The sequence below is a fragment of the Rutilus rutilus genome, assembly GCF_951802725.1.
Source record: "Rutilus rutilus genome assembly, chromosome: 1".
Taxonomy (NCBI): Eukaryota; Metazoa; Chordata; class Actinopteri; order Cypriniformes; family Leuciscidae; genus Rutilus; species Rutilus rutilus.
Genome location: NC_140209.1, coordinates 27,095,359 through 27,111,517, shown reverse-complemented (window position 1 = coordinate 27,111,517; position 16,159 = coordinate 27,095,359). Strand labels below are relative to the sequence as shown.

The window sequence follows — 16,159 nt, the reverse complement described above, 5'->3', positions numbered from 1 at the left end:
TAGATAGATAGATAGATAGATAGATAGATAGATGGACGATAGCTGGATGATGGATGGATGGATGGATGATAGAGAGACAGACAGACAGATGGATATATAGATAGTTGGATAGGTGGATGGATAGATAGATAGATAGATAGATAGATAGATAGATAGATAGATAGATAGATAGATAGATAGATAGATAGATAGATAGATAGATAGATAGATAGATAGACAATAGATGGATGGATGGATGGATGGATGGATGGATGATAGATAGATAGATAGATAGATAGATAGATAGATAGATAGATAGATAGATAGATAGATAGATAGATAGATATATGTTGTTATTATTTTTGTTGCCCTTTTTCTTTTCACTACAATATTTAACATTTTTGCGTGTATAACAATGATGCCAGTAAAGTACCTTTAAATAAAAAATAAAATAAAAAAAAAGTATAGTATTTAATATTAACTCCCACCCTGAAGTTTCTACCCGAAGAGCGCGTGGCGTGAGGAGGCCGACAGGGGGCGCACCGGCTTCAGACACGCCTCTCTCTCTCTCCCTCTCTCTCTCTCTCTCTGAGAGGAGGTGTAGGGGAATCTCCTGAAAAAACAGAGCCGATGTATTACATCACAGGGCCGCGCGTGTATATATCAGAGGCGCGCGCGTGAGAGAGGCATTCCCAGAGGTTTGGCTCGCGACGAGAAGGACAGGCAGATGCGTCGCGCGCGGGACTTTCAAGCGTGATGCTGCGCGCGATTCGGATGCATTTAACAGCCTTGGTGAAAACCAGCAGCTCGTGGAGACCCGAGAGACTCGAGTTTTGATGCACGTGAAATAAACGCGCCATGGATGGATAGACCCGGTGTCTGAGCGCTCGAAACTCTCACGCTCTTCGGATTTTGCATTGGATAAAGTTGCAAAGATTGTGTGTTAAAACGCGTCAAGTGGAGATTTGCACGCTTTATCGCTTCATCATGGATCTCCAGCAGTGTTTGGTGTCCGTGTACCTGCTGCTGATGTCTTTCGCTCAGTGTCAGCACTATTACCTCCTCAGACCCATCCCGAGTGACACTTTACCCCTGCTGGAGCTGAAGGAGGACCCCGACCCCATCTACGACCCGCGGGAGAGGGATCTCAACGAGACCGAGCTGAGAAGCGCGCTCGGGGACTTTGACAGCCGCTTCCTCTCCATCAGCCCTCCTCAGGACCGCTACACGGGCAACGAGGACCTGGACGAGCTGGACCTCCAGCAGAACCCCGCCGGACTGATGCCCAAAGACATCAAGAACCTGGACTTTGACGTGCAGTGGGGTAAAAAGCGCAAAGCCAGTAAGAAGCTGAAGCGCAGGCTGCAGATGTGGCTGTGGTCCTACTCCTTCTGCCCGGTGCTTTACGCGTGGAACGACCTCGGCTCGCGCTTCTGGCCGCGCTTCGTCCGCGCGGGGAGTTGCTATAGTAAGCGCTCGTGTTCGGTTCCGGAGGGCATGGTGTGCAAACCGGCCAAATCCACGCACATCACGCTCCTGCGGTGGAGATGCGTTCAGAGGAGAGGCGCGCTCAAGTGCGCGTGGATACCGGTGCAGTATCCCATCATAACTGAGTGCAAATGCTCGTGCGCCAACTGAGCGATAATTAATGGACATCATTCATAAAGACTCCGATACGATGCTGATTTCTGGAGAGAGAGAAAACAAAAAGAGTTTGATCTGATATATGTTTCTGGACTCTAATCTGAAACATGTGTATGGACATAAGCTGAGCTGATACATATCGCTGGACTTAAATTATGGAAAACTGTTCTGATAATTATTACTGTACAAAATGTAATCTGATATGTATTTCTGGATTTCAGTTTTAAAAACTCTGCTCTGGTATATTTCTTGAAAAAAAAAATGAAAAACATTATAGAAAATCGAATCTGATTTATATTTCTGGACTTAAGTTATGAAAATGTTTTTATTTTGTATTTTGGTAACACTTTATATTAACTTTAAGTAATTAATATGTATGTATGTATATGTGTGTGACTATATATGTCATATAAATATACTATGTATATATATATATATATACATAGTATATTTATATGACATATATAGTCACATATAAATATATGGGATATAACATTTGAGCAATTGTTTGAATGTACTAGCTGACAATTTATGCATTATGTAATATAATACTGTCTTTTAATGCCGTTAATGTAAGTTATTATAAAGTGTTCCCTTTTATTTTTTTATGCACTATCATGTGTATGAATGTATTGTATGTATATGTGGTGCCATCATGTAATGATCTAGCTACTTGTAAAAAGCCAGTATTATGTGTATTATCCAGAGTCTACTGTATTTGTGGAAAATATTGGTTACCGTTGTATTTATATTGCAGAGAGAATGGCCGTGGTGCCGTTCGAGATGTTTTATAAGGTTTCCACGTCGATGTGACGACCTCAAAATTTATTACGGATTTTTAACGTCTCGCAGCTGCGACGGCTGCTTTTTCCGACAACGATTTATCCTGTAAATTAAGATTTAAGAACTGTTATTTATTCTTTATATTCAGATAATAAAATATCAGTGAAATCCCACAACAAAACGGCACATCTGAGCTTTTGTTTCAAAAGTCTTTGTTTCTTTTCATGACGAAACTTCAAAGAGATTCTCCTAATTTACCATGACATTTTCTCACCTGGCTTAAGGGCCCCGTAACCAGGCAACCGCCGGTGATGCTCTCAGGGGCCCATGTTGAGGTTTGCTAGCGGTTTATATTAACTTTTATTACATCTTATTAAGAGATCGCTACAATCCATATATAGGTCTCAATTTAAGATTTCTGCATTTTAATTTCATATAAAATTTCCATCCATTTTGATCAGCCAGTTTTAACATAAACAAACAGATAAATGTGTTGCATGCTGTAATTCTCAGTCACACAGAAATGAAATGGGTATGATTTCAGTAATAGCAGCCTACTAATAAACTAAATGTGTTTTAAATACACACTAACCAGGGTTATGTATATTTATCATCAGTCAATCCAATGTGTTTCACATCATCATCACATTTAAACTCTTCACTGCAAAAAATGCTTTTCTTACTTAGTATTTTTGTCTTGTTTCCAGTCCAAATACTGTATATAAACATTCTTAAATTAAGAAGCATTTACTAGATAAGCAAAATGACATAAGAAATTATATCTTGTTTTTCTGATAAAAAAAAAATTAAATGAAGTGAGTTTTTGCTTAAAACAAGCAAAATTATCTGCCAATGAAAAAAAAAAAATAGTAATAATCATTTTCTTGTTTTCTTTGGAAAAAAAAATTAATTCAAATGGAAAACAAGATTATTTTTCTCACCCCATTGGCAGATAATTTAGCTTGTTTTAAGCAAAAACTCACTTAATTTTATTTTTTTATCAAAAAATTATATATAATTAATATAATAAATAATTTTTTAATATTTGGACTGGAAACAAGACAACATTTTTTGCAGTGTTGATCTGTCAAGGATGTTTGCTAATGACTCGCTAATGAAAGTCAGCTGAGATTATGAGATGTACGTTTCAGTCGACAGACTTTCTAAAGTAGATTAACTGCATTTTACGCGTCAATTAATTCAAACAATTCTTAACATTCACAGCCTTATTTCCTCTGGTTAAAACCTCTCTGGATCCGTTTGTTGCCAGCTAACTGCGGGTTAAGGGTGACCACAAACATGTAATGTACCTAATGGAGCCCACGTCTAAACGTTCTCACATCACGGGTGTTAACAGAGTCGACGCTTCACCCTAATGAGCGCGTTAGTTCTCAGTCTGTAAAAACCTCTGCTTATCTGATAAGTGCAGTTCCAGTGAAAATAGCTCTTTATCTCGATCTCAAGTGCCCTTGCATTCAAGCTTTTATTGTGGGGTGGAGATGCGTGATGATTCTCATTGAAAACCTGTTAACATCTACTGTAACATCCCGAACGGATGATGGGCAGATAAAGCGTAACAGCTGGAGAGCATCTCTCTCATGTGGCCCGGCCCGACTGCCACCCGCCCATTTGTGGCCCCGCAGGAGGGCCGCCCTCCCTCCGAGAGCATGGAGCCAGTCTAACAGAGGAATAAACCCTGCCAAACAGCCCTCATAAAGAGCTTCAAATACAGCTCTGTTTACCCCTGCAGAACAGCGCTTTATCCAAACACACCACTGATTAGGAGCGCTTGGGCAAACTAATCACACAGGGCTTCCTTTAAATGGATGTGTGCTGGCCAGAGGCTGTTGAATGCCTCGGGTTTGGAGATGGCAGACGGAAATTAAGGTTCTTTATTGGCATCGAGGGTTCTATGAAGATCCTTTAACATCGTTGGAGTCTTTCCATTCCACAAAAGGTTCTTTATTAGGGAAAACGTTCTTTAGATTGTTAAAATGTTCTTCATACTAAGAATTTTCTTTTCCTTTTTGAGTGTGAACTTCTGTGTAAGAGTGACTGATTGTCACTCTTAAAAATAAAGGTTCATTTTTGGCATTGATGGTTCCACGAAGAATCTTTAACATCAATGGAGTCTTTCCATTCCACAAAAGGTTCTTTATTGGGGAAAACGGATCTTTAGAGTATTAAAATGTTCTTCATTTTTTTTCTTTTTGAGAGTGAACTTCTCTGTGTAAAACTGTGTCAGATTGTCATTCTTAAATATCATTGTTCTTTATTGGCATCGATGGTTCCATTAAGAATCTTTAACATCAATGGAATCTTTCCATTCCCACAAAAGGTTCTTTATAGTGGAAAAATGTTCTTCGCACTAAGAAAAAATGGTCCTTTTTGAGAGTGAACTTCTGTGTAAGAGTGTCAGATTGTCACTCTTAAAAATCAAGGTTCTTTATTGGCATCAAGGGTTCCATGAAGAACCTTTAACATCCATGGAATCTTTCCATTCCACAAAAAGTTCTTTATAGTGAAAGGTTCTTTAGATTATTAAAATGTTCTTCATACTGAGAAAAAAATTGTCCTTTTAAGAACTTTGTTTTTGAGAGTGAACCTCTTTGTAAGACTCTGTCACTCTTAAATCAAGGTTCTTTATTGGCATTGAGGGTTCCACAAAGAATCTTTAATATCAATGAAATCTTTCCATTCCACAAAAGGTTCTTCAAACTTAGAAAAATAAAAAGGTCATCATTTGAACTATTTAAGTTATTATTACTACTATAAGCACGTTCTTTATTATTTGGTTGAAATTGACAAGTTGTCACTCTTTAAAAATAAAGGCTTTTCTTACAAAGAACCTTTTTTGGGATGTATAGGGTTAGCTGTAAAAAAAAATAAAGTTGCTACCTTAAATTTTTAAGTACAATCAACTTGGATGTTTAAGTCATTTTCAACTTAAATTACGTTAAACTGACTTTTAAAAATGAGTCGAATCTTGTATAACTTGCTCAGCTAATTATGATGAGTTTAAGCAATGTAAATACACATGTTGTCACAACTTATTGATCATATTATGTTGATGTTTCATTTTAGGTTCTTCAGATCAGTGTTTTGCTTTCTATGTTCTTGCAATTGTAAATAATTGGCAGTTAAAACATACTTTGGAAGTTTAGAAAATACATTTTAACTGGAATATTTACTTTTAGGAGTGTTTACAACTGAAATTCACATGGTTACAACTTTTCAAATTATTCATAATTAAACAATTTGTTGCCAAATATAAAATAACCAATGGCATTTTTTTTTTTGTCAATGATGTCAAATAAGTTTGAAAATGTTTTGTTGAAACAACTCTATTTTAGAACCTTAGAATGTTTTTTTTTTTTTTTGAATGTGGGGAAAAAAATACAAAATATTCATTCATTATTTATTTAAGAGGACAGTCTTGTTAGCAGTGAAAAGTTTGGACACATCTACCCATTCTATTTTTATGACTATTTTCCATATTATAATAATCTTAAAGTGATGGAAACTAATACAAATGGAAGTCTGGGAATGATGTGATGCAAATGACATAACTCTCTTATATTCAAGCTGCTGCTTTGTCTAGATTCCAGCTCTGCTTGTCTGCCCAATTTACACAGTTTTCGTCTACAAAACTTAAGAAGCCTTTAGCTCAAAAGAGCACGCTAAATTCAGTGTGTGCAAACATTTGATGAGTAGTGCGTGTTCGAAAAATACTGAATCTGTATATCTGATTCCACATCCAGCAGTATTCTGCTCAAAAGCGTAATTTGTGTGCGCTGTTGAAATGTGCTCTGACTCGATGGCGAGCGAGCCGCTGTTATCAGAGTGAAATACTGCGTTTGTACTGTGTCTGAGATGACACTGTGCAGCGTGCCGGCAGGGGTCGTGCGATCAGGCCCCGTGGCGACCTCTCTGTCGAGCTGGGGGCGGGCGGGGGACTTCGGCTCCTGCACGGTGGCCCCCAGGTACCAGCAGGGCCCTCTGTTTAACCGAGAGGCAGGCGTTCGTAAACCCTGCGGGAGATGGACTGTGATTTATACACCAGTTCTCTCATATATCCCTGTCCTCTTGTGTTCTCTTGTCTGCTGTAGATGCAGACACTTCAACATAGGATGTGTTTGGAGTGCTAGCCTATACGAAATACTGTTTGTGAAAGAAAAGTATTGTGCACAGTGTGGAATACTAGTTTTTCTACTTACTGCATTACTGAATTTACTACTTTTAGTGCACAATGTGTATTCTGCAAGGATGCATTAAATTGATCAAAAGTGACAGTAAAGACATGAAAAACAAAATTGATCACGGTTTGCACAAAAATATTAAACAGCACAACTGTTTTCAACATTGATAATAATCAGAAATGTTTCCTGAGCATCAAATCATCATATTACAGTGATTTCTGAAGGATCATGTGACACTAAAGACTTTAGTAATGATGCTGAAAATTCAGCTTTGATCACAGGAATAAATTATATTTGACTATATAATCAAATAAAACCAAGTTATTTTAAATCGTAATAATATTTCACAATATTACAGTATTTTTGACTAAATAATTGCAGCCTTTGTTAGCAAAAGAGACTTATTTCACAAACATTAAAAATCTGAGTGGGGTCCAGTTCATCATAATTAACACATATTTAATACATGGTTTGCCTTTTTAATTAAGTTGTGTGCAAACCTGCAGAACTAGTATGAGAATGTCTAAATATTATTTGTATCTCCTAGACAACGTGAGAATAATTTGAAACGTTTGCTGAACAATCCTGCTTCTCAGGTGTTTCTAAAGTCTCAATAATCTCACGTTTCTCCTCTAGTTTCCGATGAGATCTCAACGTTGTCAAACAGTGCAAGCAAATGTCTCGATATGAACTCAGATTGTCCTGAGACTACATGATCTTACTGTATGACAACTATTGACTCATTTTTAGGAGAAACATCTACTGAATCTTAAAATCAAATTGGTTACACTTTATTTTGATGGTTCACTTTAGACATTCTACTAACTAAAAGTCACTTTGCAATTACATGTCAACTAACTCTCATTAGAGTATTAGAGTGTAATAGACTGTTAGGTTAGGGTTCGGGTTAGTTGAATAAGTTGACATACTTTCAAAGTTACTTATAGTCAGAAGAATGTCTGTTGAGGAGCATCACAATATATATACAGATATTAAGCAGACAGTCTACTAATACTCTAATTAGAGTTAGTTGACATATAATTGCAAAGTTACTTTGTAGAATGTCTAAACTGGACCATCAAAATAATATGTTATATGTTACCATGCATTTTAATGGGAACACCTGAGCAATGAAAAAGCAGACGGGCATGACAGAAGCTGCTCATGTGTTGATGTGTATGTCTACTCTGATATCTCTCCAGCAGAACTGTCTCGTTTCTTAATAAGGACACGGCGCTGTCTTCTGCAGACGGTCGTGGTCTGTTCCATCTCTTCTCTTAAGTGCGCGGCTTGACCAGTGTCAAGAGTCTCCGTATCTCTGCGGCTTTAGGAGACGCTCCAAACATGTTTCTCCTGCGGTCACAGACCCACTTTGAGTGATAACGGCACTTTGTCTTTCTAATGCTGTGGAATGAAAGGGCCGTTCTGTCATAAAATCCTCTCCACAAACCCAAAGCTTTGTCCCGTGTCAGTGAAAGCGCGATTGAACGCAGACCGCTGACACGAAGACGTCCGTTTAAAGACGTTCCTAAGACATGTCAGTCGACAGTCTGCATTCGAATTGCTGCACTGTCTTTTCACGTTAATTTACTGACACTCGTCTGAATTCCCAGAATTAAATGAGGGAGGTTACTCTTTTATAGCTCTGTAGACTTGTATAGGGTTAGTTCACCCAAAATGTTTTATTCTGTCATTAATTACTCACCCTCATGTCGTTCCAAACCCGTAAGACTTTTGTTCATCCTCGGAACACAAATGAAGATCTTTTGTGCTGAAATCTGAGAGTCTCTCCATTGACAGCAAAGTAACTACTATTTTGACGCTTCAAACAGTTCATAAAGAGATCGTAAAACTAATCCATATGAATTGAGCGGTTCAGTCCAATTTTTCTGAAGAGATTTGATCGCTTTATATGATAAACAGATTGAATTTAGGATTTTATTCACATTTAAACATTGATCAGCGAGCATAAACAGAACCTCAACAGAACCGTCTTGACATGTGAGAATAAATTTCTTGCTGAAGCTCAAACGTGCTACGTAACACGAGAATGAACCTCACTGGTTCTTGTTAAAGCTCAAACGTGCGTGTAACACGAGAATGAACCTCATTGGTTCTTGTTAAAGCTCAAACGTGCTGCGTAACACGAGAATGAACCTCATTGGTTCTTGTTAAAGCTCAAACGTGCTGTGTAACACGAGAATGAACCTCATTGGTTCTTGTTAAAGCTCAAACGTGCTGCGTAACGAGAATGAACCTCATTGATTCATAAGGAAGTTCAAATGTGCAGCGTAACACGAGAATGAACCTCATTGGTTTTTGCTGAAGTTAAAACGTGCTGCGTAACATGAGAATGAACCTCATTGGTTCTTGAGGAAGCGCAAATGTGATGCGTAACACGAGAATGAACCTCATTGGTTCTTGAGGAAGCGCAAATGTGATGCGTAACACGAGAATGAACCTCATTGGTTCTTGCAGAAGCTCAAACATGCTGCGTAACACGAGAATGAACCTCATTGGTTCATAAGGAAGCTCAAATGTGCTGTGTAACACGAGAATGAACCTCATTGGTTCATAAGGAAGCTCAAATGTGCTGTGTAACACGAGAATGAACCTCATTGGTTCTTGAGGAATCTCAAACGTGCTGCGTAACATGAGAATGAACCTCATTGGTTCTTGCTGAAGCTCAAACGTGCTGCGTAACACAAGAATGAACGTCATTGGTTCTTGCTGAAGCTCAAACGTGCTGCGTAACACGAGAATGAACCTCATTGGTTCTTGCTAAAGCTCAAACGTGCTGCGTAACACGAGAATGAACCTCATTGGTTCTTGCTGAAGCTCAAACGTGCTGCGTAACACGAGAATGAACCTCATTGGTTCTTGCTGAAGCTCAAACGTGCTGCGTAACATGAGAATGAACCTCATTGGTTCATAAGGAAGCTCAAATGTGATGCGTAACACGAGAATGAACCTCATTGGTTCTTGCTGAAGCTCAAACGTGCTGCGTAACATGAGAATGAACCTCATTGGTTCATAAGGAAGCTCAAATGTGATGCGTAACACGAGAATGAACCTCATTGGTTCTTGCTGAAGCTCAAACGTGCTGCGTAACATGAGAATGAACCTCATTGGTTCTTGCTGAAGCTCAAACGTGCTGCGTAACACGAGAATGAACCTCATTGGTTCTTGCTGAAGCTCAAACGTGCTGCGTAACATGAGAATGAACCTCATTGGTTCATAAGGAAGCTCAAATGTGCTGCGTAACATGAGAATGAACCTCATTGGTTCTTGCTGAAGCTCAAACGTGCTGCGTAACACGAGAATGAACCTCATTGGTTCTTGCTGAAGCTCAAACGTGCTGCGTAACACGAGAATTAACCTCATTGGTTCTTGCTGAAGCTCAAACGTGCTGCGTAACATGAGAATGAACCTCATTGGTTCATAAGGAAGCTCAAATGTGATGCGTAACACGAGAATGAACCTCATTGGTTCTTGCTGAAGCTCAAACGTGCTGCGTAACATGAGAATGAACCTCATTGGTTCATAAGGAAGCTCAAATGTGATGCGTAACACGAGAATGAACCTCATTGGTTCTTGCTGAAGCTCAAACGTGCTGCGTAACACGAGAATGAACCTCATTGGTTCTTGCTAAAGCTCAAACGTGCTGCGTAACATGAGAATGAACCTCATTGGTTCTTGCTGAAGCTCAAACGTGCTGCGTAACACGAGAATTAACCTCATTGGTTCTTGCTGAAGCTCAAACGTGCTGTGTAACACGAGAGTAATAGTGTAGTGTAGTTTTACTATATCTTTATAAACTTTTTGAAGAGTCAGTTGTGTAGCTGTCAATGGAGGAATAGAAAGCTCTCAGAAAGACGATCAAAAAGACGAAAGTCTTATGGGTTTGGAACAACATGAGGGTCAGTAATTAATGACCGAATGTACATTTTTTTGGTGATCTAACCCTTAATGGACTTAATTTACATCACCACTGGTAATGGCTTGATCCAAAAGGCTTTTGATCTCATTTCTGTTCTCAGACCATAAATATAATGACTGAAAAAAATCCAACACTGATAACTGTGAATCAAACCAGTGCATTTCCTTATTCTTGGCAGAATAACTGCGCTGTTTTTAGGATAGAAGTCTCATTAGTGCTGTATACTTTGAAGTTTCAAGGACAGGAGACGATAATGAGAAAAATGCACATTAACTGAGCCGGTGGACACTCCTCTGAGCTGTGATAACAAATGATAAAGCTTGTGTTTTGAACATAGCAATGAAATGTCATGCCATATATCAAATGAAATATATCACACAGGAGCTGTGTTGGTCTCTATTAGTCTGATTTCTTCTTTCACACTCAAAATTCGGTCTCATGAATTTCTGATTTGTTCCTGTACTTTTACAAGCTGTTAGCGTGTGAAGAGATTTTGATGCCATTCGTTCATATCTTGCATGACATTTTGGACAAGTTTAGGACAGATGTTTGGTTCTCAACGCCCTGGCAACCACCCGCAACATCTTAAGCTAATATTATAGTTAAAACTGCAAGACGCTGGTCATTGGACGAAAAATAAGTGCAAGGTCTAGAGAGACTCAAAAAGACGCAAGCCCAAAAGTTAAAGACATCCGCATGTCACGTGTTCACATTGAAAAACAATGGAAAATAGTGCAGTGGAATGGAAAAACGTGTTCTATGTAAATGGCCGCTTACAGTTCCTCTGCTTCTGGTATGATGTGTTTATTGAGACACAGTCCTGGATTATTCATATGATGAAAGTGATGGTTGGTCACACACACACACACACACACACACAAAACGCTATTAACTGACGCATGTTTACATAGAATAGGCTAATAATCGAAAAGGAATGTAAAAACGTATTGTGAACGGCCCTACCACTTAAAATGTTTTGTGTGGTAGGCTAAGCAACTTTCAAAGCAACATGAAACCTGCTCCAAATGATGAGCATTTGGCATTGTGCTGCTTTCTAAGACTGTTTTGACTGAATTCTTATGTGTGCTACTTGTTTTAGCTTACGCAAGACTGTATTGGAATCAGCTGAGTTTCCTGTGCGCTTCGCCTGTGTTGTGTTGTGCTGAGCTATTGTCTACGTAAAGCTTTCCAAATCAGCCACTTATGAGATTGCACGATGGTTATGCAGTCAGTAGACAGCAAGATTGCTCAGTAGGTGTCCCTGACATCACTGTCACTTTCTCACCGATGCACGCCGTCTCTGATCCTCTCATAAGCCCTGTGACCGATCAATAAATACAAACCCTGCGTCCGATCTCATCCACACCCACAGACATATAGAACATACATGTAGAGTTCAAAGACCCGGTTGATGTGCACGATAACATCCCGCTGTGCACATGAAAGCGGCTCGGCCGTGTTGATTTATACGCACCGAGCAAGAACATTAGTCTACGATAATGAGAAATCAGACGCGAGCCAAGTCTCTCTTTTGACCCGCCGGTATTGAAGCATTTCCATGAAGTAATGCAGCGGTATCATAGAGAGACGGGGCCTGTGAACTCACTGGCTTTTATTTCTCTTCATATTCCTCAGCAGAATGCATGCTGTAAATACGCGTATTAAATTTAAATGCAGTATTTTTGGAAGCAGAACGCCGTTGATGAGGTAATGCCACAGACGAATACACAATCACAACTGCAGTTAATCTTTCCAGTTAAACTGAGAGGCTTGTTTTGAAGTGCAGAAGTCGTCTTCCACTGAAGTGGCATTTTGTTTAGAAGATGCTGCAGGACCCAGATTGTATATTGTACATTTGATTCTTTTATATCATATTACTTGTATTTTGCATTGTTTTTGATATCAAGTCAAATAAAATGTATTTGTATAGTGCCTTTCGCAATGCAGAAAATCATGACGTTGATGTTTATATCTTAATATCTTTGTGCATTATTTAGCAGAAGAGCTATAGTTACATAGGCCTATATTGTTTACATATTGCAACGATATAATCAAAGAGCCATGATTTGATATATGGCATCGCTTTACATGAGTGTAGGTATGCGGATAAAGTTGGATGTATTATATATCCAACTATGTATATAGAGCTGTGCGATATAGTATTGCTTTATGTGTGTATAGGCTGCAATATGTATGCAGGTAAAGCTGGATGTAATAATACATCGAACTTTATATAAAGAGCTGTGCCATAATCTAAGAGCCAAAATTTGCAATATAGTATCGCTTTATCAAATCAAGTAACGTTTATTTATATAGCGCTTTTTACAATACAGATTGTTTCAAAGCAGCTTCACAGTGATAACAGGAAAATAATGCAACAACGTTTGTTTAGAAGAAAAGAGCATCATAGTTCAGCTTAAGTAAGTTCAGTGATGGTTCATTTTTGTTGTAAAAAAGTTATTAATTTAGTTCATTTATATGTATAGCCGCTCTGGAGTTCAGCTCAGTTCAGTTCTCATATAATGGTGTCAATGCAAAGTTGGATGTACTATATAACCAACTTCCTTTATAAAGCTCTGCGAGATAGTTTACATTTACTCAGTTGAGATTTGCTATAATATATGGCTATATGGCATGTGTGCGAACAAAGTTGCATAATTTGGAGCGGTGCGATAATGTAGTTAACTATATTATATTATTTCAGGATCCTAAGAGACCTGCAACTCATTTTTGGGGTTTGTAATCATCCACCAGTTGGGAAGCACTACTTTACACTCATGCACTGCATTTACAGATGGGTTTGGAGATTTGCGCCTGGGTTTCAGGTTGATGGACTCATAGAAAACTATGCTCTTCTGTAAGCTTTGTGCTTGTAGAAGCGAGAGCCATTAGGCCTCTGCTTTCCCTCCAGAAGACTCTTATCTCCATACGATTTGTTCCTTGTTTCAGATTCCCATTTCGGCCCGAAGGCGTCACCTATAGTGAAGACCGAATGTCTGGAGCAGGCCACGGGAGACATATGATTCTCGTTGTGAGGATGAAAGGCGTCTATACGTCTGTTTTTCCCTGTCTTTTGTACGTCTGGGGAGCGGCGGATTGGGTGGGCGGATCCGCTTGTGTCGTGATCCCCTCTCGTCCATGTGGTGTTGCTTTATACTCCGCGGGTATGGATTCATTGTAGTGAAATTGAAACTTCATGACATGTCATTGTTATAAACTTATAAATAATTTATTTCGCCCCGAAGACCGATCGCGGCTTCAAAGGTGGCCAATTGGCGGAGACAAGGTTCGTCTCTGACCCAGTTTGACCATGTTGAAGCATTTTCCCTTCGTGCGCTCTCGCGTTTAACTCTAGCCGCTTGTCAGCACGTCGCTTCGTCTGTTTTGAACTTCTTGCTTCATGAAAAATCCATAAAACCTTATATTTCGCAATGTTTTTTTTTTGTATTGTTTTACGACGGCTGCTTAGAAAGTGCATTGTTGAAATGAACCCTGTAGTCTTTGCTATCTCTCTTGTCATCGCTGCTAGCTAGCTCACTTGCTAACATACGTCTGTCAGTGGCCTTATATTTTCGCCTTATCCTCCAAGACTACAGCTGGCCTGCTCTTAACGCTCTTTGTATATAAACCCCGCTCTCAGTCGCAGGTGCTTTTTCCACCCCGCGTTGGATAAAGAGTCTGATTCATGCTGGTTTTCGCTTAAATCATACTGTTTGTGCACTTGCTTTTTGCAACCCTGAACCCTGTTTAGCAGAAGATGTGTGCTGGGCTTCTCCCACTGCTAAGTTAATTGGTGTCTTCTGAAACGTTCATTGTTGATGCTGAGCCAGAGATGTTTTTCTGTTCAAATTCTTTTCATAAATCACTGCTTGTGGTGTTTGATGGATAGTGGGGAATCTAGGAGTGGAGATATTCTTGCTACTTTGAATGCAAGGCCAGTGTTTCTTTGATGTTGGAAGGTCAAATGTTGCTCAGAAACACAGGTACGCGGTTAACTAAGAAACTGGGCTAGTACTGCAAATGTTTTTCAGGTTCAGTCCCAAACAGAATGAGTGTTAACTAGATCAGACTTCAGGTTTAATGAGGAAAAATGCACAACCGCTCAAAAATCTGGGGTCGGTAGAAGAAAGAAGTCGGTAAAGAAGTCTCTTCTCCCTTGGGCTGCATTTTTTTTGGTTAAAAATATGTTAAAATGTAATTTGGTAACACTTTATTTGACAGTTTCCTTGTTACATAGTAATAACAGTAAATGATGCATAAGTACATGCAACTAACCCTCAACCAAATCCTAATCCAACCCTAACCCTATAGTAAGTACATGTAGTTATTATATTAGTAGCCTACTATTATTACTCAGTACTTAAATGCATAATTACACTGTAGCAATGACACTTTAAAATAAAGTGTAACCTGTAATTCATTCCTGTGATTATCCCTTCAGTGTCACATGATCCTTCAGAAATCATTCAAATATGATTATTCGATGCTCAAGAAACATTAATGAAAAGTTATATTTTCATATTTTTTTGTGGAAACCGTGATCAGTTTTGCTTTTCAGGATTCTTTGATGAATAGAAAGTTCAAAAGAACAGCATTTAATTAAAATAGAAATATTTTGTGAGTGTGACATTATAAATGTCTTTACTGTCATGTTTAATTCATTTAATGCATTCTTGGGGTGAGCGATATACTGGTAGACACGATTAACCGGTAGAGATTTTGGACTATCGTCTCTATCACGGTTACTCTAACGTGGCGTTGCCGTTCTGTTCCGTCTCGAAAGCTTATCGTTGAATGCATTTTTAAGCCTTGCGGTTTGAAAACAAGTGATTTCAAGCGCAATAAGCAGCGAAAGAGGAATCAATTCGTCTTTTTTTATCTGAGAGACTGTTTTTCAGTGCACAAACACAAAACGCGCGCACATAAAGCTGCTGCTCATACAGCGCAAGTACTGAACTTAGCGCCTAGAGTTCTGTTCTAGCGCCTTACTGACCTTGAACAGTCAAATACACTCACTTGTGTCAAAATGCCCGTCTTTGAGTGACTATCCTCATAGTCATTTACGTCTTAAGTGAACGTCAATGGTTGAGAAGGAAAGCAAATATGTATCAGTATATTAGATCGGTGCATTTTGCTCTTAAAGTGACAGTAGCCTAATAAACCTGCTTTGTTCTGTTGTAGTTTTTTTATTTCTAGTGCATGTCATTATTTTCTTTGATTCTATTTTATTTTTTGTGATTATGATTTTTTATTTTCAATCAATAAACACATATCATACAGGGAGAGCATTCGGACGAGGATATAAATAAAATTAAAATAAAGTAAAATAAAAACACATGCACACAGAACACAAACACACTTAACAAACACTGGCAGCAAACTCATATTGACTGTATTCAAAGAAGCTCTTTAAGGGCAGAGGCTATATTCATCCAGGTGTTCACAGTGGTTGTCTTTGCCTTATTGATCTTTGCAGTTGTACACTCAAGGCAAACTATATAATGAAATGAGACTATCCAAAATTGTTTCAGGTTTGTGTCTGGGGTTATCCACTGCTGTAAAATAGCTTTTTTTGCAGCTGTGAACCCTGCCATCAACACTCTTTTATCACATA

General features: G+C 38.7%; 1 protein-coding gene across 1 annotated transcript; it reads left to right on the top strand.

Moving 5' to 3' along the window:
- The first annotated feature begins 620 nt into the window (after positions 1 to 620).
- Positions 621 to 1,927, top strand: nog1 (noggin 1). The gene has a single exon (XM_084423085.1). The coding sequence runs from the start codon at positions 967 to 969 to the stop codon at positions 1,615 to 1,617; it is 651 nt and encodes a 216-aa protein (XP_084279211.1). The 5' UTR covers positions 621 to 966; the 3' UTR covers positions 1,618 to 1,927.
- Positions 1,928 to 16,159: the final 14,232 nt, after the last annotated feature.

What these genes read in the sequence shown, in the direction of transcription:
- nog1 (XM_084423085.1), top strand. Translation starts at nt 967, where the DNA reads ATGGATCTCCAGCAGTGTTTGGTGTCCGTGTACCTGCTGCTGATGTCT.